The 24,282-nt window shown below is 40.9% G+C and overlaps 1 protein-coding gene across 1 annotated transcript; it reads left to right on the top strand.

Moving 5' to 3' along the window:
* The first annotated feature begins 1,226 nt into the window (after positions 1–1,226).
* Positions 1,227–24,032, top strand: pparab (peroxisome proliferator-activated receptor alpha b). The gene is made up of 7 exons (XM_054620807.1): positions 1,227–1,318; positions 5,852–6,100; positions 8,209–8,372; positions 11,051–11,189; positions 15,670–15,869; positions 20,101–20,554; positions 20,800–24,032. Exons 2-7 carry the CDS (start codon positions 5,893–5,895, stop codon positions 21,042–21,044), a joined length of 1,410 nt encoding a protein of 469 aa, XP_054476782.1. The 5' UTR covers positions 1,227–1,318; positions 5,852–5,892; the 3' UTR covers positions 21,045–24,032.
* Positions 24,033–24,282: the final 250 nt, after the last annotated feature.

The following is a 24,282-nucleotide window of genomic DNA, read 5'->3' as shown; positions in this document are numbered from 1 at the left end:
TTATGGTCAGATCGTATGGGCTCTGTCTTGTGAGCGTGTGCAAATATTTAATTTATTGTTTTTGACGATGGACACGCTGTCAATGCAGAGGTCAGAGTCCGCTGGGGCTTATGCAACCTACTGTTTATTTCTCAACCTCGATGCAGCAGCGGGTGTTTAATACGCTCGCAGCCAAAGAAAGCGCTCATCTTGAGTAACAATCACAAGTCATGTCATGTATAAATATAATAATTGAGAAATGTGCAATTAGCTCCATGAGTGTAATAGATCATTTTAATAGTTGAAAGAAAATGACATATTGACTGAAATAGCCTCCAGTACAAAGAAGCCATTGTTTCCTTCCATTTGCATATAATGTGAAATTTATTAGCAGAACCTTCAAACTGTTGAGTTGTGTAATCCTTCAGATCTAGTCTGCATGATTTTTTTTTTGTCAAATCTAGATTGCAGCTAGGAGCTAATGTAGTGCAGAAGTATCAAATCAATCTGCTCTTAAACTGCATTACCTCATACATATAATGTCAATTGCCAAAGCCTAATGCAGGCTTAATGTCAGTGGTGATGGATTTAGCAACTCAAGCAAATTTATAGAGTGGAAACCAATGGACGTCTGGAAAATAACACAGTAATCAAAGAAATATGAATCTTTTAAGCATGCATTTAAAATGTAGCTTTAAGACTGAAGTATTTATGAGTTATATTAACCCCACTTTGCAAACAATTAGTTGAAACCCTCCCAAGTCTAAAAATGGCAGTCCAAATTCGCAGTGTGCTGTCACTGACCCTGAAATGTCAAGGTGAGTGACCTGAAAGCATAACGATTAAACTGTCAGCTATCACACGGCTCATCTGTCGCAGACTGCAGCTAAAGTCCAATGTCAATCACTTCCCCTGTACTTTGGTCAACCTCCATAATGATAAGAGTGCGCCGGCCAGCATATCAGCCCCCGAGTGATAAGGGTTCAGTTGAGTGTTTACACTGCGGGCACGGTCCAGACTGAGCTCACAGGTTGAACTCTTCAAACAAATGGACAGGCGGAGCTGGTGGATCAGCCCCATCAGCCCATGTTCCCAACTCTAAGACCACCTTTATGCCCCCTAGAGCCCTTCTTCTGACAGGCCTGTTAGCACTCAGACCACTGCATGGCTGGATTAAACATTAACATGCAGCCTGCTCTCACTCACACACAAACACAACACACACACACACACACACACGCATGCTGAATGGTCGTACAAACTCATGGAAAGAAAGAGCTGGATGTCATTGTCATTGACCAAAGTTGCTTGGAAGACTTCAAGTTTTTGGATAAGGAAGGTAGGGCAGTAGTGTTTTTTTACTTAAGTTGTTATTGGGTTTCCATATTCTATAAACTATACATATCAACAGTCTTTTAAAAAAACACATTTTATAGACTGGAAGCAATACTGCAGACAAATAGTACGTGAAGAACTTATCTCTCCTTTATCTTTGCTCATTGCCAAGGTATGTTCCCCTGTACTTGGAATGAATACACTGTTCTCTTCAGTAATGCTTTCTTTTTTCTCCACGCCTTTTGCGAGACAAGCCCATACACACCTCTAACGTGCTGTTCTGCTGCCAGCTTTTGCTTTTTTTTCTTGTCATCACGGTCTTTGCTGTTTGTTCTCCTCGCCGATGATGGATTTGGAAAAGCACAGAGCTTTTTTGGCTACCCCTAGAGACAATAGTTAGTCATGGAGGCTTGCGTGATTATGCCTTTCTGTTATCAGCTTCGGTGGATGTAGACATGCCACAGGATTGTATGACATGAAGGGCACTACTTCTTCAGTGATGGATATCACTACTGAGACTGTCAGCTTAACAGCGCTGGTGATTTCTACGTCATTTTGAACTGCTGAGACGGCTGTGTTGACCAACTTGATTGCTGTTCTATGTGTTTTTCCTGTTGGGACAGTAAGAGGCTGTCTACATGCCTGGGTCTCATATGTTCGCTTGTTTATCCGCCTCATCCAGAGCTTACTAGCAGCTTCATGGCCAATGTTTGCTCTTCACTGCGATGGATGAGCGTAACATTGGGGGGGGGGTTGGGTGAACATTCTAAGCAACTGTGCACAAATCCATTGGATCCAGTATGGATTATTTATGCTCCACTCCTCATACATCCGGCCCTGTGATCACTGGGACAGACTTTGCTAACATGTAAGTCTCTGATGGGATTTATCGATTTCAATGATGAGAGGCTGTAAACCAGTGGAAGTAGGTTGTAGCTGTCTTCACACGCCTGCATGCTGCCCGCCCTCTGCCGCCGATTACAAAGTCTGTGCGTCGGCATTGCTATGGCATCACCATGGCGACCTCGGTTGCCCTTGGTTAGTGGTCTTTTGTCAGTGTAACAAAACACACACACACCCCCCCGCTACCCCTTTTGCACCCTAACTCCAACCCTAACCCACACAACACATGTGACCTTGCTCGTCTTCCTCTCAGTGTGTGCGGTGCCCTCAGCAAGCTTGGTTGAGTGAACACAAGAGAGGTCCTGACCTAAAAGACAAAGGCTCGCTGTTACCGTAGGAACCAATGTTTTTCTGTCTCTCTCTCTCTCTCTCTCTCTGCGCCACTTGCTAACTCTGTCGCGCACGTCACTGATAAAGACCCTGTAATGTAGCGCAACTGACATTCCATCCCCACCATGTCTCTCTCTGTCGTCCTCTGTCTCAATCCTCAGGACCTCTGCATTCTGCAGCTAAGCGGCTCTATGTGTTTACTCGACATTGTCATGTTGTATGTTGGTGGCAACACAAGGTTAGCTTGGGGCACTTCATATCTGCTGGAAGTTGGTCATGAGTTCAGAAAAGGACTTGTGTCGTGTATGTGGTTTGAGTAGAAAGTCCTGCATACAAAGAATAAGTTTTTTGATAATCTGGTAGTCCAAATTTATCTCATTTTACCACTAGATAATTATTTTCCCAGGTTAACGGGGTGTAATCTAAATAGAGAGCATGGAGGTCAGTCAAGCTGTAGCCAAGAAAGTTCTTTTTTTCCCACTGGAAGCGATACTATGATGAGACATTGCTGAGTGAAGTGAGTGTATGAAACAGGATGTCCTCTAAAGGAAGACCTGAGGGTCAGGAGCTAGAGGCTGAATGCTAAAGAGGTTTGCTTTATCCTAGCAGAGCTAACACTGCCTCCATTCACAATTCCAAGTGCATTGAAGAGGGAGTAGCTCAGTAAAGCGGCCCGCTCACATGCCAAGTTTCTTTTCTGTTAAGTTGGAAACTTCAGCTCCTTAACTATTAGATTCAGTTTAGTTGTAGAATGTAGGTTCTTGATGTTAAAATTGTATTTATTGCTTCGTATTCTTGACCCAGTATTAAACTTGAAAATGTTGATTGTTTCACTAAAAAAAGCTGCCATGTTTATTGCCTGTTGTATTGTGTTTTCTGATGGCTTCTGCCCCTAAAACATTGGGATGTTGTATATCCAAAATGCCTAACCCCCATGTGGCAGAACAGGCATACTTTTTTTTTACCTCTGCGGTACATGGACTGGACTTGTATCACTTTTCGACATGTCAGAGTTGTATTAGTCAATCTGCTCTAAACATTGGCTTTCTTTTCATCGATATCCATTCATGTTATTGGCTACCTCGTGATTAGACATAGAGTCAGTTGTTATTTCTGTGCTGTTGTTGTTATTTGTTAAAGTTTCCGTTATATTACTGATCTTTACTAAGCCTTATTCATGCTCATGCCTTAGTCGTTGTTATTTTGAATGGTGCTTTATACGAGATTGTGAGTATTTCTATTGCCTGTCAACGGTTCTCAACGGGGTGACGTTTGCTAAGGGTGCTTACACCACTAACAGTGCTGAAATAATTGATTGTATTTACCTGAGAGGGAACCTAGGGTGGATGCTATTCTTCTACGACGACGCCATGAGCGCGGTGCAGAGCAGCGGGTCGCAAACTAGCCAGTGGAGCGCGCTCACGTGCACTCAAAGACATGCGTGGCCGGTCTGGCTATGTCAACAAAGCAAGGACAAGCTCTGATTGACACACATAGAGCAAGACCGATCATTCTCTGCTCAGATAAACATTAGTCCACCATATCTTTACACAGCAAATAGTTTACTACTATGTTAATAAACCCCATATTGCACCTTTAACAGCCACTTAACGCATAGAATCAGGTTTACTTTATCTAGTTTGTTTGCCTTCTACGTTCTGGGCGAGAGTATGCAAATTATCTATACTTTCCATTGCTCGTTCAGTGAAATACCAATCATGTCTGTCAATAGATCTTTAAAACGAAAGAAACGTTTTAAGAATGCGACAGACAGCCTACAGTACATTTCAGAGTTCATGGGTAAGATAATGGTAAACTAAAGGCTGCCAGGTGTTAAGGTGCGGAAGGGCTGAGTTCAACCAGCAGCTGCTGTATTGTCGCCGTATAGCCACCACTCAACCGCACCTCCCACCTCCCACGACCCCCCCTCGCTTTGATGTTCTTAACGGGGCCTGATAGAAAGGGCTTACCGAAGATTGACCCAGTTTACATGCGGATGTATGGAGTTCTAATATGGGATGTAAGGGTCCATTCCCACTGCTAGTCTTCTAAAGCTTAACTCACAAGCTCCTCCCACTTCCCACTGTGCAATTCAGCAAAACTCTCACCCATCTACTGTTAAGGACACTGACCGCCATGTCTCTTCTAGCTGACCCAACGTCTATCACAGCACAGGCTGAACCAGCCTAGTGACCTACATTCACCCGTCATGTCCAACTGCTTCACCCTCTGTCCTTCTCTTTCTGCAGCACTATGAGGTTTACATGGATAAGGTTACTGTATTTTGAGTTAATAGCTGATGAGCGGAGGGGGCCTATGTTATGTCATTAGATACTCTGTGTCCTTCATTCCCTTGATGACCCATTATAGCAACATGTAGCTTCAGTTAACATGGATACCCGCACGTTGAATCAGCACTGCTCATTATGTCTAAGTGTATTACGCATTATGTATGCAGTGTCTAATTATGTGCACTGAATAAAATGCCATATTTCTCTGCGGTGTTGATGGGGAAAATGATGTTATCAGGTTTTTGTCTTGCTAAGGCTCGGCTTTATGGATGGCAATGGTCAGTTGGCACCACCATTTTTATCCAAACTGAAAGATCTCAATAGCTATCAGAATTGCCGTGAAACTGTGTACAGACATTCATGATGCCCAGAGGATGGATCATGACAACTATGGTGATCTTCTAACTTTTCTTCTAGAGCCACCAGCAAAATTGTTCACTTATTAGGTAAAATATCTCCACCTATTCGATCAACTGGCAAGAAATTGTATCATAACGACTGCTTCGATCCCACTACTTTTTCTTTAGTGCAACAATGAGGTTGTCATTTGTAGGAACTATTGCATGACGTTTTTGTGCAGACATTCATGTGCCCCTTAGGATGAATTATATTCCCTTTGGTGATCCCCTGATTTAACATTTTGCACCATCATCAGACCAAAGTTTTTATTTGTCAGATAAATGAAACTTTCCCATAAGCTTTGGATTATGAGAACTCCCAAGTTAATGACATGCACTTTGTATTTATCACTGCTAAACAAATATTAGCATGCTAACACACTAAACTATCATGGTGAACATGGTAAACATAGTATGTGCTTAACATCTGCATTTTAGCATTGTCAAGCCAGTAAGCCTCTAGAACTTCATGCAGAGGTGAACTTAGAAATGAATTATCATTGTGTCTTCCTCAGTCTGCCGCTTTGTGTTTCCATATCACCTCTTTAACATCTCTGTCTTCGTTTTCCCCCTCCACCCTCCATCCTCCACCCTCCCCTTGTCCAATGTCTCCAGTTTGATGAGTGAAGGTGCCGGCAGCCCGCTCCTCCACCGCGATGGTCGACATGGAGAGCCACTACCATCCCCCTTCGCCCCTGGAGGACTCGGTGCTGGGCAGCCCCCTGTGCGCCGACGACGACTTCATGGGCGGCATGGAGGAGCTCCAGGACATCTCCCAGTCCATCAACAACCACGCCCTCAGCTCCTTTGATGTCCCAGAATACCAGTCCTCCAGCAATGGATCGGAAGGTTCCACAGTTTTAGGTGAAGTCTCATTATTATTTCATTAAAATGATCTATTTAGATTATTTATAATATAGTAAGATAATAATGTGGGGTTCGCTCCCATACTGTCATCTCACAGTTTCAAAGTGTACCCAGCAGCTCAGTGTAATCTCCTTGCCATTGTTGTTGTTGTTGGAGCATGGGTCCCTCAGTTCACCCCCAATCCCTTATTTACACCAACTGAATGTTTAGAGAGGACGTATACTTTGGCTTATTTAACCTCTTCCCTTGAACTACAACAAAGCTGTTCTACAATCCTTTGACAGCCCTTTGACTCAGGTTGTCTAATTCACCCCCTTTACCCCTCCGAGCAATAGTCCCTTGGTCTTAATCGGTTTGTCCTTGTCTCTGATCTCTGATCGAGTGTCTTGATGCATTTTTTTTTCAATTTATTTCCCTATCTCTCACTTATTTCTTCTTTTTATACTCCCCTGATTAGCCTCTATTTCCTCCTCCAGCCCTTCTCCTCGCCCCAGATCCAATGAGGAATTCACACATTCCTTAGCCACCATGCAACACCTCTCAGGAAACAACCATTTTGCCGCTGTGTTTCCTTCTGAAAGAAAGTCACACGGGCATCTGGGAAAGTTATGCTACTACCAGATTATGCAACGAGTAAAGACGTCATGAATAGTAGAGAAAGATAATTCCATTTAATGGAAGAATAGAGGGTGGGAGTGAGGGAGAGTGAAGGAAAGGAGAAAAGGGAGGGAAGTATGGGGAGAATGCATTGTGGAAACATTTGCTGATGTCATGGAAAAGTCAGGGAGAGGGTGTTTGAGGATTTATGTACGTTTAGAAGTGCTACTGTAACCGCGAGCGACGGGAGCAGAAGAAACACTGACACGCTTTTCTTGTCCACACTCAGTTGAATCATGTGCACCAGGCAGGAAAACTGCTCCATGTCCGCTGCCAAATGTCACTTATCCCCCATTCTGGCATCTCTCGACCAACTCGTGAGGCTTGACTTGGTGCCACTGTTTAGCACCCTTGTGTCCTTGCTATTTGTGTATCAAGCAAGTTCTACCATACAATGTTGCCTTCACAAGGTGGAAATAGAAAGCTGTTGGAAACCAGTCACCTGTCATCCGTGAAAAGGACGAGTTATTCTACTCCAGCATTGTTATGCTAGTGACGGTCATGCAGAGAGCATGCTAACATCTCTGAATAAATTGTTGCTGTGATGGAACATACTGTCTTTGTCGGGCAAAGTTGAACTGAACGCAGCAAACACACTTTTACAACAGAAAGTTCCTGCATACTTTCACACCTTAACACACAACCGGCCATCGGTGTGCTTTTCCAGTTGTCAATTTCAGAGAGCTACAAAAAGTTATTGAAAGCAGCTTCCCGAATTCCGACATCGGAAATGTACGAGGGGAGAGGGTTTAAGTCACCGTTTGAAGCGTCCAGCTGGCTATAGTCTACGAGGAATGCAGTCATCCAGTTATCTTCATGTCTTTGTAAAGAAACTGTCATGCAAAATCCACACTAAACATACATCATGCATTACAAGATTTGATGTTATCAGTATTTTCAGTGCAATAAAGACCAGTTTTTCATTCACAATGTAAATAAACAGTTACATGAGTGTGCACACGTTCTCTTAACACAAACGTCTGAGACTAAAAATAGGTCTACAGCAACAGTAAAATTATACATACTGAGGTAATGAAGTCTGTGCATGCGCCCACTTTCAAATGAGATTTGATTAAACCGCGTATGAAGTAAATAAGAACCATTGTCTCGTCTGATTGAATGTGCAGTTGAGGGTGGAAAGATTGTGAGAAACTCTGTGCATAAATATGAACCATTCCTCAAGTTTTTTTTTTTCCACTGGATCTGCCTTCTGCACTGCAAAACAAGACAGATCTGTCAAAATATTTTCCTCCTATAAAAGTTTAGAAAAAACTATAAAAAATAAAATAAGAAGAGCGCTATTTAAAATATATAGGAGTCAAATATTTCCAGCCGCATATTTGGTGCTAAAACTTTTCATTTTACCGGCAACAAATCAGTGTAATTGTCGTCTTAAGATGTGTTCATTCGACGACGCGTCTAATCACCCATTTGCTCGTGTTTTGCAGACGCCCTGACGCCAGCATCCAGCCCGTCGTCGGTTGTCTACGGGTTGGCAGCGGGCCAGGAGGACTTCTCATCTGCCTCCTCGTCGCTCAATCTGGAGTGTCGAGTTTGTGCTGACCGCGCCTCGGGCTACCACTATGGAGTCCACGCCTGCGAGGGCTGCAAGGTGAGACGACGATCCCACACGTGAATCACACAGTCGGACAAGTGGTTCTATCTTTATATTTCACACAAGACTCTGGTAAAGACTAGACCAGCGTAAGGATTAGAGACTGAGTAGGTCTTTTTAATGAACATACAGTTGAAGGACTTTATTGTGAGGATTGAATATGAAGCCGTCACTCAAGCCTCTGCCTGAACTGGTCTCTCTTACAGTATCTTCTCACCCTTCACTATGTATTACTTACTGCACTATTCTCAGACCCGGTCAATATATCTGTCAATATCCATCAATCACTTCCTCCCAAAGTCACCCACACTCAAGCACAGACAAGCCAAGAATCGCAAACAGCCTCCTGACTACACAATAAACAATTTTAGGACACCGAAGAAAGAAGAAATCCAGAGGCTGTGTGTCTTGTGATTACTGATAACTCCTAAAAGCATCAGAACGACCAGACTCAGCCTTTACACGTGGTCGCTCAGTAATCCTTCCAGTTAATTGTTTACCAGTCATGTTGAAGAGCAACCAAAGACTGTTTTTTAAGAGGCGCCGAAGGACAAAGATAGCCTGACTTAAAGTGTGTGTGTTTTTTTTAACCTATGTTGGTGTTTCGGTCTTTTATATTATTGTTCTTTTCTATGTCGCTGAAGGGAAAAAAGACATGAAGGGAAAGCGGCTGAAATGAGAGACGTTTTTTACGACTCTGCACTGTGAATCCACTCAGTGCAGCCAAAGGAAGTGCAGCAAATACAGCAGTGGGAGTATGAATGTCAGGAAGTAATACATAAACTCAGCAACTCTATCATGACAACATAAACACTCGTATCGGAGCAGGAGCTAACTGAAGTGTGAGTCTGTGCAGTGGTAGAATGAGTATTTCATATGGTTTTTGCGTCTTTGCATCAACACAGAAGTTTTTACACTGGACAAAGGCTATGATGGGTCCACAGGGCAGGAGACAGATCTATGTGACCTATGCAGGGTGAAGTCGTAGGACTGTAAAACAACAGGTTATCACAAAAGTCAAGGTACATTTGTTCAGCTTCTCCCACCTTTAGGAGGGAGTTATTAAAAATGCATCTATCAGAAGTGACCTATGACATCCCAAAGGCCAATGGTGAAGCCCCTTGTTGCAACATTAGCTGGATCGGCTGAAGTCAGCGTTTCTCGATGGGACAGCGAGGCTTTGCACATTTCAAAGGCTACTCCAGAATTTTCTAATTTTTTTTTTCATGATTTTAAGCCTCTTTTCCAAATTTGACAGAGAGGTTACATGAAATAAAATATTGTTCGCCCAATGGAAATTGAACGAAAATATTTTGTTTGTTTTTCTTTGACTCCTGAAGTTGAAAAACATCACATGACCATATGACCGCCTGTATTTACCAGGTGTGTGGGTTTGTGTGCAGAGTGAGTGTGAATGGTGGATAGTAAAGGAGACAATTATATAATATTGGCACAATAATTTCTCTGCAACATTAAATATTCATGACTAAATATGGAACAATCAGTGTTAAAGTTAGGATAAAACACATTATTAGTTATTCTTGTATATTAACAACACACAAATAGTGCTTATCTGCTTCATCTTGGCTGCCATGATAACATTTCTGATGTCTTCAAGTCTTTTTTGAAGCATGTAAATGCTTGACAGTCTCCGGCCCATAAAATCACTGAGAAGAGCACAAACAAATTCTCACATGTGATATACATTTTGTCATAAAACAATTTTGTATACTCACACTCACACACACACACACATGTATACCCGCTCATGTGCGTCATTTCCCCCTGTTATTTGCTCAAGGAACAGTAATAGGAAGAGGTTGACCTCTGGGTCGTCAATACATTGATCCTTTACGACGGTGGACACAAGCAGAGTCAGCATGAAGCCCACTTGGCCTGAATGTCATGTCACCCTTGCTTTATGACTGTTTGTGTGTGTGTGTGTGTGTGTGTGTGTGTGTGTGTGTGTGTGTGTGTGTGTGTGTGTGTGTGTGTGTGTGTGTGTGTGTGTGTGTGTGTGTGTGTGTGTGTGTGTGTGTGTGTGTGTGTATGTGCGCGCAAGTTAGGTTGGAGGTGAGTGGGTGAGAGTCAGTCAGAGTTACTTAACATGCACTCACGTGATTGTAGCGTTCCTGTGTAATGATGTATTTACTGACCATTTTTTTTACTTTTCATACTTTGTGGATGTATTGGCACACAGGGTGTGACAGTCTGGGATGAAATTCCAATTTTTGCTATTAAGTATGGCTAAATATGTTATTAAGCAATTCCCCAGGACATTCTCTACCCTCCAGTCAACCGCAGACATGTCTCTTGGTCCATCTGCTCCTCGCCAAAAGTTTATTTTTGTCAAGATTGTGTCAGCGAGTTGGATTGATGGTGAAACGTTGTGTCTGATATTGTCACACACCATTCATATGAGTATAAATAAGTAATCTAATCTTCTTTTTTACTGGATCCTTAAACATGGTTTCATAACAGAAACGATACAATACGCTTTTATTGATTCCCAGAGTTGAAATTCTGGTGACAGCAGACTTTATTTAAAGGTAATTTTCCTTTCCCTATTACAGCTCAGGTTTAGTGTTCTTATGTAATTGTCTGATCTGCTCCATGGTGTTGTGATGTGACCATGTGTTCACTTGTTTACAATGTTCTCCCCTTCATTCCTTTAGGGTTTCTTTCGGCGGACCATCCGTCTGAAGCTGGAGTACGACAAGTGTGAGCGTCGCTGCAAGATCCAAAAAAAGAACCGCAACAAGTGCCAATACTGCCGCTTCCAGAAGTGCCTGTCGGTGGGAATGTCCCACAACGGTGAGTCCTACAGGGAGGGCAGGTCTGTTTGGTGCTCCAAGCCAAGCACGTACACTCTCCACCACAAACACACATACATGGTTCTTGTTACCTGTAAACACATTCTATTTAACAGAGTACCGCTGTTGTAGAGATGCAGAAGAAAGATTGGACAGACACACGCACACACATAATTAGTATGAATAGGGAATCGAACACCACAGTTGGGTGTTAAGTTGCATGTTAAGGCAAGTCTCTAACAGAGGACTAATCCAGGCTATTAGACGGTTTCTTCCAAATATACCCATTTAATTATTTGGACCGTCTGTATTTTCCTTTATTCAGGAAAAAGAAAGACCACTTAGAGCGGCAACTCATTCATGTGCAGTGCATGTTATATCTATCAGCCTTTACAGCCCTGGAACGTATTGAATTGCGAAAGCTGAACCCACTGAACCCTTTTGGTTAAAGATGTGTGAACAAAGTGGAAAATCACATGATCAAGTGAGTCAATCCACATGATTATGTGACTAACAAAACCCCTGATAGCACCCTAATAGTCAACCTTGCTGCACAGATTGATCTGAAGTATTAAAAATGCATTACGATCAATGCTAATTAATCACAAGTGATAATAAATCATTGTAATTTAATAAATGAAACCATGTTGCATTTTTATTTGTTTTGGCGCTGGAAGATAGCCTGCATTGGGATTTACAGCAATAATATGTTTTTGAAAATAAATTTGTAATATTTAAAAAAGAAAGTCATCATTTTGAGAAAGAATAAAGTCAAATTTACTTGTCGAATTAAGAATTTACTTTTACAATGACTTTTTTTCTTGGGAAACAATTTGTCAATGTTGTCAAAAAATTAGGAGACCAGCACATGCTCCTACAGTTTGCGTTTCTGCAGGTGTTGCAAGGAAAACACCTGCACATTCAACATCTAGGAACAATCCTGAACACGATATTGTCTTAAAAGCCTTACATCAGATTTTCACCTCAGTGCTGCTTATCTTTGTTTGAAATACGAGAATATTGAGGTCAAAGTTTGTGATTCTGGTGAATGTTGTTTACTCTTCTTAAACATACAACATGGCATGCTGACCCTTAGTCAGGGTCAATGTCGTGATTGGGAAAGAAATACTGAAACAGATTTGTGAGATGACCGATGTGTAGGTGTCTTTTCTGATCCGTCAGGGTATTTTTAGAAGAAGAATCAAAAAGGTCAATGCAATCACCAGGTGTATATATAGACTGTGCACACTTTGCAAATATTACATTCCAGTGGCAGTAAACGTGAGGATGCAAAGGCCGGACTGAGCTTCTTCATTTTGTCCCATAGGGTTTATTGACTGTAGAGGCATCCTTATATTATAGCCCAGATTTTCAAGTATTTCTGTCAGCTCCACTTCCTCTAATGGTATAAGTGTATGGAGTTTCATGAGCTTGAATGTAACCGTAGAATGGGGAGGAAGGAGATTTAAGACCCGTGCAACCTGATCTTTTGGGGTTTTGGTGGTCTAAGAGACAACATCACCACAGGACTGCTAATTTTAGAGCTTTGGCCCTCTGTTTGTATCGACGGACAATTGATTTTTCCTTTCTATATTTGTTCAGCAGTTTCAATTTCTATAAATTGAAATCAACAACAGTTCAGATGTCATAAGAAAGGGGAAAACGTAGAAAGTTTTGTTCGGTGTATATATAAAGTTTACCCATTAATAATGTCAAATGCTGAAATTTCAAAGGGCCTATTGTGAATTGTACACTTTTTATTTATTTTATTTTATTAGGCTTTTTAATTTATTTTCTATTATATGCTATATTAACAACTATTTTTTTTTTGCTGTTGCAACAGCAGAACCATTCTTTTATTATCACACAACACATACATGATCGACTGTTTCTTGTCTTCTCTAAGAACTTAGTAATATATCAGATCTCATACTATAAACAGATCATTTCATACTTCTGCTGTGTGAGAAAATAACAGCAATAATAAATCTTACAGTTGCCAAAAAAGTGCTTAATGGCTGGAATCTACAAACCAGCCGTTGAAACACTTGATTTAATGGACTGACAGACTGTCCACCTCCCACCTTTCTGGCCCCCTCCCCACTCGAGTCGCAGACTCATCCCCTCACAGTGGATGTTAGGAAATGGACTTATGCTCGGCTTAACATCACTCACTTCCTATCATCTTAATTGGACTTGGCTCCTGCCCAGGCGCTCGCTGTTGAGCTTTACCAGCTTCAGATGATCCATCCACTTTGTGAGCAGTAATCTAATGGGCCCTCATGCTGTCTGCTAGATCAGAATCCCATCCCTGCTCAGTCCTGCTCAGGAGGCCTGGATTTGTTTCAACGGGGGGGGCGGCTCGTTGGAAAAACTGAGAAATCAGAGCTCCTTTTATGCTTTTATTGTCTCGTAAATGCAGGCGGTAGGTGCAGCTGGACGTCAGGATCTCTGAAAGCGGCGTGCGTGTGTGTGTATTTGTGTGTGTGCGTGCATCAGCTTGGGCCCATTTACATTGGCGAGGAGGGGTTACAAACAGTTCAGCTCTAATCTCATTAGTCAAATGGGATCAGGCTGTCTGAGAGATGCCGGCATCCTCTCGTAGAAAAACAACTCTTGTATAGTGTTGAAGCATGCTCCGCACACACCTGGTAATTAGTGGAAACCTTTCGTGTCAATTCATCATTTTCTATTGCTGTAATGCATAAAAAGGGAAGTGGTTTGTGCTTTATTTTGTTGAATACAGATTGATTCTGTTTCCATTCTCTTTGTCTTTTTTAAATTGTGCTTTATTGGCATGAAAGTTGCATGAAAAATGATACTTAAGCATCAAGACAAAGAGTCTTTGGGGCTTTTAGGTACAGAACTTAGTCCACTATTTGTTCAGGGATCTGAATACTTCACCACTACACATTTGACTTATTATTATTATTATTATTATTATTATTATTATTAAGTGAAATATTTAGACTCGTATGTAATCTGAACTGAATCTGTTTCTCACTGTGGCCTTTTCATAGAGCTGGCCATGCTGAGGTCAGTATGGGTTGTCTTTCTGTGGCGTGGCGCTGTTAAGTGACAAGATTATAATGTTTTATTTAGAATCTATTATTATAATTTTTAATTAATAATAATAAAAGCCACCCATGGCTATAAGGTTAACTATTCATACCATGAGAGAAAGAAGCACACTGCATTAAAAACACACAAAAAACCAACACTCTTCACCCTAAATGCCTGAGGCTCCATAAAAAATCCTGCCATTTTGCAGCAAAAAACAACTGTTTGACTGCAGTGTGCAAGTTGTGTCAGGGCAGGTGAAATAGAATAAGCAACCCGCAGACCTTAGCCTCGGGTGGCCATGGCTCACCTCAGGTCACCCTCTGGCTCAGCCAGGTGTTGTTTAAATGCATTCACTGCCAGGGTGAGCGTCTGCATCTGGGAAACTGAAGCAGTCAATGGGATGTTTTTCTTTGAAAGTACCTTATATAGCAAACTGGTCTGTGTTTTACTGACCTTTCAGGTTCTGTTTGTAAGATTGTTCTCATTAGAATTAATATGTGTGTCTAGTGCTGTTACTGTGCTGTTTGCGGATAAAGTTGCTGCTGTAGTCATATTTTATAGACAGGAAAAATACATATATTTTTATAAAATATAATTGAACTTCTCTGACTTTTAATTAAGGCCTGGGGCTGGGCTTTAGTTCAGCTGTAACGGTAATGTATTTATATTGACATTAAAGAATACCAGATTTTAGTAGCATCAATGGTGGACATCAAGTTGAGTCTAGTTTCAAGTTATGTACATGTTTTCTTCACTTGGTATTTGGTCCAGTGTTCAGGTGAAAAGACAGTTAGACTTTTGCTGATAATGACATTATGGTTGTCAAGGAGACAGAGTACTGTCTTAATATCCGTTTGTTGGGGTAAATAGGGCTTTGACACCAGATGTCAGGAAAACGGTGAGCACAGTAAGATGTTGAATAGCCAGAGCATTGGCTATGTTGCTTTTTTAAAACATTCCATTGCAACTGCACCACACGCTTTGATATTAGTAAAGATTTAATACTTTCTAAATACGTTAAATGTTTTGTGTAATCTGCTGATGTGTTGGCATTAGTTCATTTGACGTAGAGGGGTTTCTTTTAAGAGATTTTGAAAATGATTCCTCCAGATGTCAGCTTATTGAATAAGTGATAATTGTGGTTTTGTGGACCTCAAGCTATTTTTAACATTTTCCAAAAAGTTTTTTTATTTTTTTTACAAAGTAGTCTGTGTCCTCTCTTTGCTCTTAAACAGTCGTTTTCTCTGTTTTTTTATTGAATGGGCTATTTATGATAATAATAATAATAGTTAATCTAATATTCATATTACATTTATTGCATTTTCTGCTAGGTCTGTCCCACTGCAAATTGAATCAGTGTCTTGACAGATTTATACTTCTGTAATCGTCGTCTGACTTTCTTTCTGCTTTGCTTGCAGCCATCCGTTTTGGCCGGATGCCCCAGTCGGAGAAGCTAAAGCTGAAGGCGGAGATGGTAACGGGGGACAGGGAGGTGGGAGACCCCCACGTGGCCGACCAGAAGACGCTGGCCCGGCAGATTTATGAGGCCTACCTCAAGAACTTCAACATGAACAAGGCCAAGGCTCGAACCATTCTCACCGGCAAGACCACCACACCTGTACGTTGATTAAGAGTAGTGGGTTGGTGAGTGAAAGGTGTCGCGTGTGTGTGGATCGCGAGTTCATGGCTCTTCTCCTCATCAGAATTTCCTCACAGGTCAAGGTCATGATGTCTTGCAACTTTTTAATTTATTTGTTCCCCATCGGAGTGATTTTAAATCTAATTCTGAGCACATTCAAAATGTCTCAATATGACCTGGCAGCCTGCAACTCATAGAATATGTGCAGCCAGCCAATGACTTGAAATAACTTGCTCAACCAGTAGTGCAAGCCAACACACAAGCTGGACAAGGAAACATCTGTATAAAGAGCCAGTGTATGAGCCCATCACTTCTCCCTCCACTCCGTTTGCCTCCATGTCTGCACTCTTTTCATCACCCCGTCACAAATCTCACCGGAAACATTCCCTCGCAGCCTCGTTTCTTTCTTTTTTTCCTTTCATCAGAAAAGAGAGGCCGACAAGAGGAGGGTTGGTAACTGCAGCCTAGAGTTGTTCTGAATTCCATGGATGGATGTCTGTAGGTGTGAATAAGGTCAAGAGGGACAGATCAGTCCAAGTGCACATCCATGTTCAAACACAGACCTCCCCTCTGCTTCTGGAGATCAAAGCGTTGGGATGGATAAGTGTCCGTTTAGAGTCTAGAGGGAGTCGGGGTTTGCAGCCGGTTGGAAATGCACACAGTGTTTGATCCACCCTTTGATTTAAGTGTTCATACATGGTGTCACAGCACTTTAGTACAACACTTATCTTCTCCAATAGCGATAATTCAGTATGATAATTGATCGTACTTCAATGGAAATCCTATCTTGACGAGATCATATATCAAGACATTTTGCTAGATAATTACATCACCTAGGTACATAATAATAAGCACATACTAACTAAGTTGTTCAGAAAATCTGATCATACTTAGTTTAATCAATCTATTGTCCATCTAATTACTCTGTATTTGTGTGCTTGCAGCTAAAAATAGTTGGTGCATAATTCTTTCTCAAAAGTTTCGCTTGAAAAAAGGCACTTTTAATTTGTATAGTATTTAATTCTCACAGGAGTAAATAACCATGTGTAGTTACCATGTGTTTATTTCATACAGACAGTTTATTTATTGACCTACAAGAAAACATGATATATTGTGATGTCACTGTCGAGATATGAACTGACCTAAATTGGGATAGAAGATTTTGGCAACATCACCCAGCCCTATTCCCTTGAAAGTCATATAGTACGTTTTCCAACAGCTCTGTGTACAGATTCCAGGACTGTTTTCTAATGTTGTTGCATTGCACCTTATTTTAAGTCGTATTTAAGTAACCAGATAAATACTACAGAAGATACCGTTGCAAGTTGACAGTTGTCGTAGAACACATTCAACGTAATTACTGTATTGAATTGCTGGAAGCTCAATCGTAAACTTAATTGGATCCGAGTCAGAAATTTTCCGTCAGGTTAGACTCATCCGTTTTTAGCATCTGGCAGGTGTGCTGAGCCATAATTGTGTCACTGTTGGCTCTGATTTGTGAACAGTGATTATATGTTTCGTTGTCTGACTGAACTGGTTCCGCTGAGCTATGATTCATACTAACAGTACAGACAGTTTTGACAAGGTGTCCTAAAAATAACAAAGCAGCCACAGAAATGTCAAGCTGACATGCTCGGGGCTACACTGTACACTGGGTATGTTCCCATGCATTTTTTTTTTTATTGGATAATAAAAAAGAGTGATAAGGCCTTTAAGAAATTGGTATGTATTCTCACTGGGGCTTTAACTTAGGAGTCTTTTCATTACGGATTTATCTGTAAGCTAATCCTCCTATTGAGTTATAAGAGAAAGTTCAGAATAGCAAATCATAACTGAGGAAGGCTGTGCATTGTTCTTTTTTTAGCAGCGTGGCTCTCAGGACGGTTATGTTGGTCAGTTGGTGATTTGGTTGGTCCATCACTTTGGTCCTCACTGAAATATCTCAACAACTATTTGATGGATTGCCATGATATTTTGTTCAGAAATCCCCAGAGGATGTAGCCTACTTTGACGATCTCACTTACCTTTCATCTTGCAAAGTATTGGACCTATAATCATTTGGTTTATGACCAAATACCTGTACTAACCTGTGCTTGCTAGCATGCAACACAAAGACAGTGAAGATGGTAAACATCATACCTGCTAAAGATCAGCATGTTATCATGCTGGTGTTAGCTTTAGCTCAAAGCATTATTGTGCAGCCCTGCAGAGTCGCTATAGCATGCTGTATGCTCTTGTCTTGTCATTTCTATTTAGCTACCTTTAGCTCTCATGAAAGCTCGACAACGTGCTGTAGCCTTGTGGAGACGTTGCAGTGTTTTCATCAGACAGCTTCTGGAGCATACACAACAAAATGATAGTACGTTTTCTGAATTGTGTTGCTGCAGTTAGTCGGATAAAGTGTAGTGCTAACAATGTAAGACTTTGTGATATTGCTAGCAGTATAAACGGTATGAATATGTATTGAAAATAATGGCATGCAAAACCTTTTTGAGCATCCATAAGGTTGTAGCAGGCAGGATCAAGGAGAGTAATTATGTCAACAGGAAGATCATGAAAGAGTCAACCAGGGCTGTTGGCTTTGTTCCTTACTCTGCCCACTGAAGAACCAATGGCTGAGGTTGTTGTGACAATAGGCTTCTTTGCTTCTGCCAGATTACAAAGCATCAAATCAGGAAGTGAGTCCAAAAAGGGGTAAAACATATCCATTACAAAAACCAAAGATATTTACCGTACACAATGTGCATGCTCACAAAGTTTTGGCACAACTCCGTTTCGAGACATTCTGAATCCGAGATTATTATTTCAAGGCCAAAATTTAGATTGTTGCATTATAATAATGTACATAAACAATTTGTGCAGTAGAACATTATGATTGTTGAACCAACTTGTTTATTATAAGTCATCTGTCATAACTTGTGATCAAGTGTTATGTTGCTGTAGAAATACCTTGTCCCTCATACCATATCCTGCTACGCAAGCCCACATTTAGCTCAGCACTCTTGAGTCAGAGCTCTGATGTGATGTGGAGTAGCAGGTGGAGCTGCTCATCAGATGGTGTAACTCATCCACTGTGGGAACAGTGACGCAGCTAAAAACACAACGCAGGTAGAATCAAAGGCATCACTGCTGTCATAGCATGAGTTTACAGAGCGGCTAACCTTTACATACATACATGTGAACCTTCAACGACATTATTAGGATTGCATATAGGTCTTTTACTATGAAAGAGAATTTGTGGGCGTGAGTTTTTTGTGAGTAGTTCCTGGTAAGCCCGCTTTGCTTTTGAATCTCATATACGAGGGGGTCCTCGCCAAATTGGGCTGAGTAATAGTTTCATACAAGCACCACATAAAAAGATAAATAACAGACTTAAAAACAAAATAGCAAAAAGTTAAAAACTTCATCAGAACACAAGATTCTCACTTAAAAGAGACAACAGACTTAAAAAAAACAAAAACAATGCTAATTTTATCAACCAAAACATTTTATTTCAGTGTCAGGACAGGTACATTCAGTGCTCAAATTTTTCTTTATCCTGTTTGAAAAATCTTGCATACTCGTAAAATAATCTAGATTAATTTGTCTCTTACCCTCACACCAAGATTAGGGTCCAAAAACTTTAATAATGCTTCACCAAAAACAGTGAGGGTTCTAGGACTAACATACCTTATTTGTCTGTATGATTGGAGGTTGCAAGCCAAATATTCTAATACAAGCTGCAATGATGTGTGCAGAAACTGGATAAAATGTTTATTATATATTTATTTTCTAGGTAGAAAAAATGGTATTTAAAATGAAATTCGTTCAATCACCTTATTGTTTACAGTAAGAATATGTTATACCTAATCAGCTGTCTACTTTGACCTTGAGAAGCACATCATTTTGGTTTTGTCAACATTTAGTACAAGTTTACAACATTAACTCTGTTTTTATATTTCTAGAGAATTTATTTGTGTCTCAAACCTCCTTTGAGTTTTAAATGACCCTGTTCTGGGCTTAGCATCTCCTTTCAGTAAGGATTATGGGTAACCAGTTTTGCGGACTCAGCTGTTCCATATTTATGTTGTCCGGTAAAGTTTATTTATGTAATGTATGCCCAAATAGTCGGCCCACGCACTGTACTGACTTTGTTGCATTTCAAGTGGAAACCCATTTTTAAACAAACCTTACACATATAACTCACAAGAGGTTGTCCTTGTTGCCACAGCCTTTCGTCATCCATGACATGGAGACCCTCCAGCTGGCGGAGCAGACGCTGGTGGCAAAGATGGTGGGCTCAGCGGGAACGCTGAAGGACAGGGAGGCAGAAGTTCGGATCTTCCACTGCTGCCAGTGCACGTCGGTGGAAACCGTCACCGAGCTCACAGAGTTCGCAAAGTCCGTCCCCGGGTTCTCGTGCCTGGACCTCAACGATCAGGTGACTCTTTTGAAATACGGCGTGCACGAGGCCCTCTTTGCCATGCTCGCCTCCAGCATGAACAAGGACGGGCTTCTTGTAGCGTACGGCTCAGGCTTCATCACCAGGGAGTTCCTCAAGAGCCTGCGGCGGCCGTTCAGTGAGATGATGGAGCCCAAGTTCCAGTTTGCAATGAAGTTTAACGCCATGGAGCTGGACGACAGTGACCTGGCTCTGTTTGTGGCTGCTATCATCTGCTGTGGAGGTGAGGATGCAAAAAAACAATGTTGTTTATGATTAAACTATTAATGTGCTGTATTGGATATTATATGTTCTTTCTCCTTTTGGTCTTTAAGGGACCTATCTCAAAGCCAATGCTTCCATATTACACACATTGCAGAAGTTGTGAAAGCATTCTGGTACAACCTCAATACTGAATATTTTTATTCCAACAGGAGATTATGGTTAAGTGGTCTCACTCAAGTTTTATTTTGTTTCCCCCCTGATTAGACCGCCCAGGCCTGGTGAACGTGGAGCACATCGAGCGAATGCAGGAGAACATCGTGCAGGTGCTACAGCTCCATCTGCTGGCCAATCACACCGACAACTCTTTCCTCTTCCCCAAGCTTCTGCAGAAGCTGGCGGACCTCCGGCAGCTAGTCACTGAGCATGCCCAGCTGGTGCAGGAGATCAAAAAGACGGAAGACACTTCGCTGCACCCACTCCTGCAGGAGATCTACAGAGACATGTACTGAGGGTTTTTTTGGGGGGGGAATAACCAGGAGAGGCACTCTACAAATCATCTCCTCTATTTCAGGGACATAAGAGGAGTCCTCCACAAGCTAGGTTGAACCACTAAACCACCCATAATGCAGCAAGAGTTTGGCTTCCCATCAGCACAACGGGTCCAGTTAAGGCCCTGGCAAGAGGCTAATGGTTCTCTTGGTTTGACACAGTGCTCTCCACTCCATTGTGTGGACCTCCATTGGCAGTAGAGTCATGTATGCAAAGACGTGATGTACAGCTGATCGAGCCCCAAGCTAGAAACCAGTGTATGCAATCACTGACCGAACACTAAATGCTTATTTGAAGTATCTGAGGTGATCTCCATGGTTATCCCTATCCTGACCCTTTAACAAACCCTAAAAATGAGGAAAGAAAGTGAACTTGATAGTCACCACTCCAGCAGTATGCTTGAAAGAAGATTTTTATAATGATGTCAAAGAGCCATATATACATTTACAGCTAACGACACCCAAATGACTTCAGTGGACAGCAACATTAAGATACAGTTTTTTCGAGCAGGGCAGCTTCTGCCAAATTTCACCAGCCCCACGACAGGATGTTTCCTCACCGCGTTTTACCCAGAGACACATCTGAGGAGCTCCTCAACACAATCATGTATTTGTACTGTAAGTCTTCTAAAGCCATAGTGTGTTTGTAACGATACTGGAAATGGACAATGTCTTTCATATCCCTTTCTCTTCCTTACATCCATACCAAGAATGGATGTATTCTTTATCACTTATTACTCAACTTGTCCACCAACTGTACAAGCAGTAGTATTTTTACACTTCAGAATGACATAGCTAAATGTTCTCCAGACCGAAATGATCACAGGCAGAGATTAATTGTGTACAGTCACCACAATGCACGTCCGAATCACGAACTTCGAACGTGCTTCGTCCGTGATATGGACATATGACACAACTTTATACTTTACCTCTGTTGAATGCCTTTCTGCACAGACGACATTCGGCACTCCATCCTGTTTTGCGTCCTGGTATTTAAGGGCCAACACCCAGATAAACCGCATTGCAACCTTTTGTAGAGGAAGACTTTAATCAGATTTGCCAGAAATTAATACATCTATTTAGTTCATTTCTCACTCAGTGAAGCCCTGTTACGTCTAATTTTGTTTCTCTCAATAAGTCAGGCTTCGTCTCTCTTTGGTCCTCATAACACATGGAGTTATTAAGATTCAGGGGTCTTATGTGCACATTTTTTACATAATGGCAAATAAAAAAAAAAACATAGCTCTATTTTCATAGAGTAAAATAACCAAGTGATCCTCTCATAGATTAAACAGATCATTTGACAATTACAGGTTGAAATAAGTTCTGTTTTGCTCTTGTAGTTTCTCTTTGCCTGTCAAACACAAGCATGTGGCCATCTGCACTTATTTTATTGTATGACTGAGATTAAGCCAGCCTGACTTTTTAAACAGCTAAAAGAAGAGACTTTTTCTGGTGATGGATGAAGACCAAACCATTTTTCCACAAGTTGTTTTTGTCCTCTATCTTTGACAATAACTGTGCATGTGAAGAGTCCACTCCTGTAATCTGTTCTTCTTTTGTAGAAAATGAACATGCTACACAGAAGACCTACAGTAAGGGAATGTTGATAAGGAAATGGTGAAAATGCATGGCTGATACTTTGGATTATATATATGTAAATCAGTGACACCTACCCAAATCATAATATCGTCATGAATTCATTTAAATTCAGTCACAAGAAGTCACATTGTATAAACAGAGTAAACTGTACATAGCTGAAATGATCACGTCGACTGCTCGCCCCAACTTTTAACTCTTAAGGTATACAAGGTACAAATGATGATCAACTTTTGTATTTCTCCGTTTGGTAAATAGTGTTTGAAATTTTACAGCAAATGTAGTTAAGTACTGTATGTTTTCTTTTTTTTTTTTTGCTTTAATACCACATACTTGTGTTTTAATTGAATTTGATCATATTTTTATACTAAAGTATATATGTATGACTAAATCATATAGTTGTGTATTTGAAATGGCACAATTGAAGAGTGCAGTGTAAATAGACTTAAGGGTAACAGGGCAACTGGTAATATGAATTCTTTAGATTTGAATCCCGTTGGGGACATTCCTATTGTTAATTGCTATTTTTAGATAGAGAACCATCAATGCATTCAGTTCATTTCAAAACTATGTAATGTATTTGTTAAATTAAGCTCTTATGATTTAGAGTGAAAGCATATGTGGGCTGTGCAGGGCTGTACTAGCTCACAACTTTAAATAGTTGACTAAAACCTGACCTCCGCAACCTTTGTAATTTTAAAAATCAAGCTACAGCCCAGCACTGATCATTCAATATTGGTCTCCTCTTTTTATACTCTGTTCTCAGGTTGCATATACATATATATATATATATAAAAAAGGGTAATATATGCACAGAATTTTCTTATTATTATCAGAAATCATCCATAGTTGCCTCCTGTTGTTGAACAAACAAACTTGTATGTTTATTTTATTACACATCACGTCTCTGTTGATTAAATAGAGGAACTGTATACATCCATAATTTTCAGACACACCACATGCTATTAGTAATGAAGATGCAGTAATGAAAATGCAGTATGGACTGTTTTATAATCCTGATTTTGTCACGCTTTTTGTCTGACTTTCCGCTTCTCACTCGCTGCTATATTGTACTAACTCACCAAACATTTCTTATGCCATGAGTAGATTACTGACCTTCAAGCTGCCTCTACTTATTTCTTCCAACTTCTCACAGAATGTCAGTCCCACATGCAGAATTCATTCGACGCAGCTCGGTTTTTCCCCTTCGCAGGATACCTGGGACTTTTAGTTCCCAGGCACGTTTCGGGGTTAACCATAAACAATCTGTGCCTTAGCGTGTGACCATGCCATAAAACACTTGAGATTCATAAAAAAAAAAAACACTTGACTTGTGCACACACACACACACACTTTTAGACTTGTAAACTATGTGTGTCATCAGCTACAATTCGCTGTTTAAGACACAATAGGGCTGCGCAGACAGGATATTATGTCACAGGAGATTTAAGAAACTATACAATGTACAGCAAGAGAGAGGCTAAAAAGGACAGACTTTTAAAAACTAAACACAAAACGGTTGAAACACTAGAGCCCTAGAGGAAAAGGCATGTACATTTGTGATGTCTGCTTACCCTTAGGAAAGTCTGTTTTGTGTTGA

This window comes from Anoplopoma fimbria, chromosome 19, assembly GCF_027596085.1.
Source record: "Anoplopoma fimbria isolate UVic2021 breed Golden Eagle Sablefish chromosome 19, Afim_UVic_2022, whole genome shotgun sequence".
Classification (NCBI taxonomy): domain Eukaryota; kingdom Metazoa; phylum Chordata; class Actinopteri; order Perciformes; family Anoplopomatidae; genus Anoplopoma; species Anoplopoma fimbria.
Note: the sequence above shows the minus strand (reverse complement) of the source record. Positions and strands in the feature narration are given on the sequence as shown.

Coding starts and splice junctions, on each gene's coding strand:
- pparab (XM_054620807.1), top strand. CDS start 5,893: ATGGTCGACATGGAGAGCCACTACCATCCCCCTTCGCCCCTGGAGGAC. Junction 6,101..8,208: donor GGAAGGTTCCACAGTTTTAG/GTGAAGTCTCAT, acceptor CGTGTTTTGCAG/ACGCCCTGACGCCAGCATCC. Junction 20,555..20,799: donor TGCTATCATCTGCTGTGGAG/GTGAGGATGCAA, acceptor CCCCCTGATTAG/ACCGCCCAGGCCTGGTGAAC.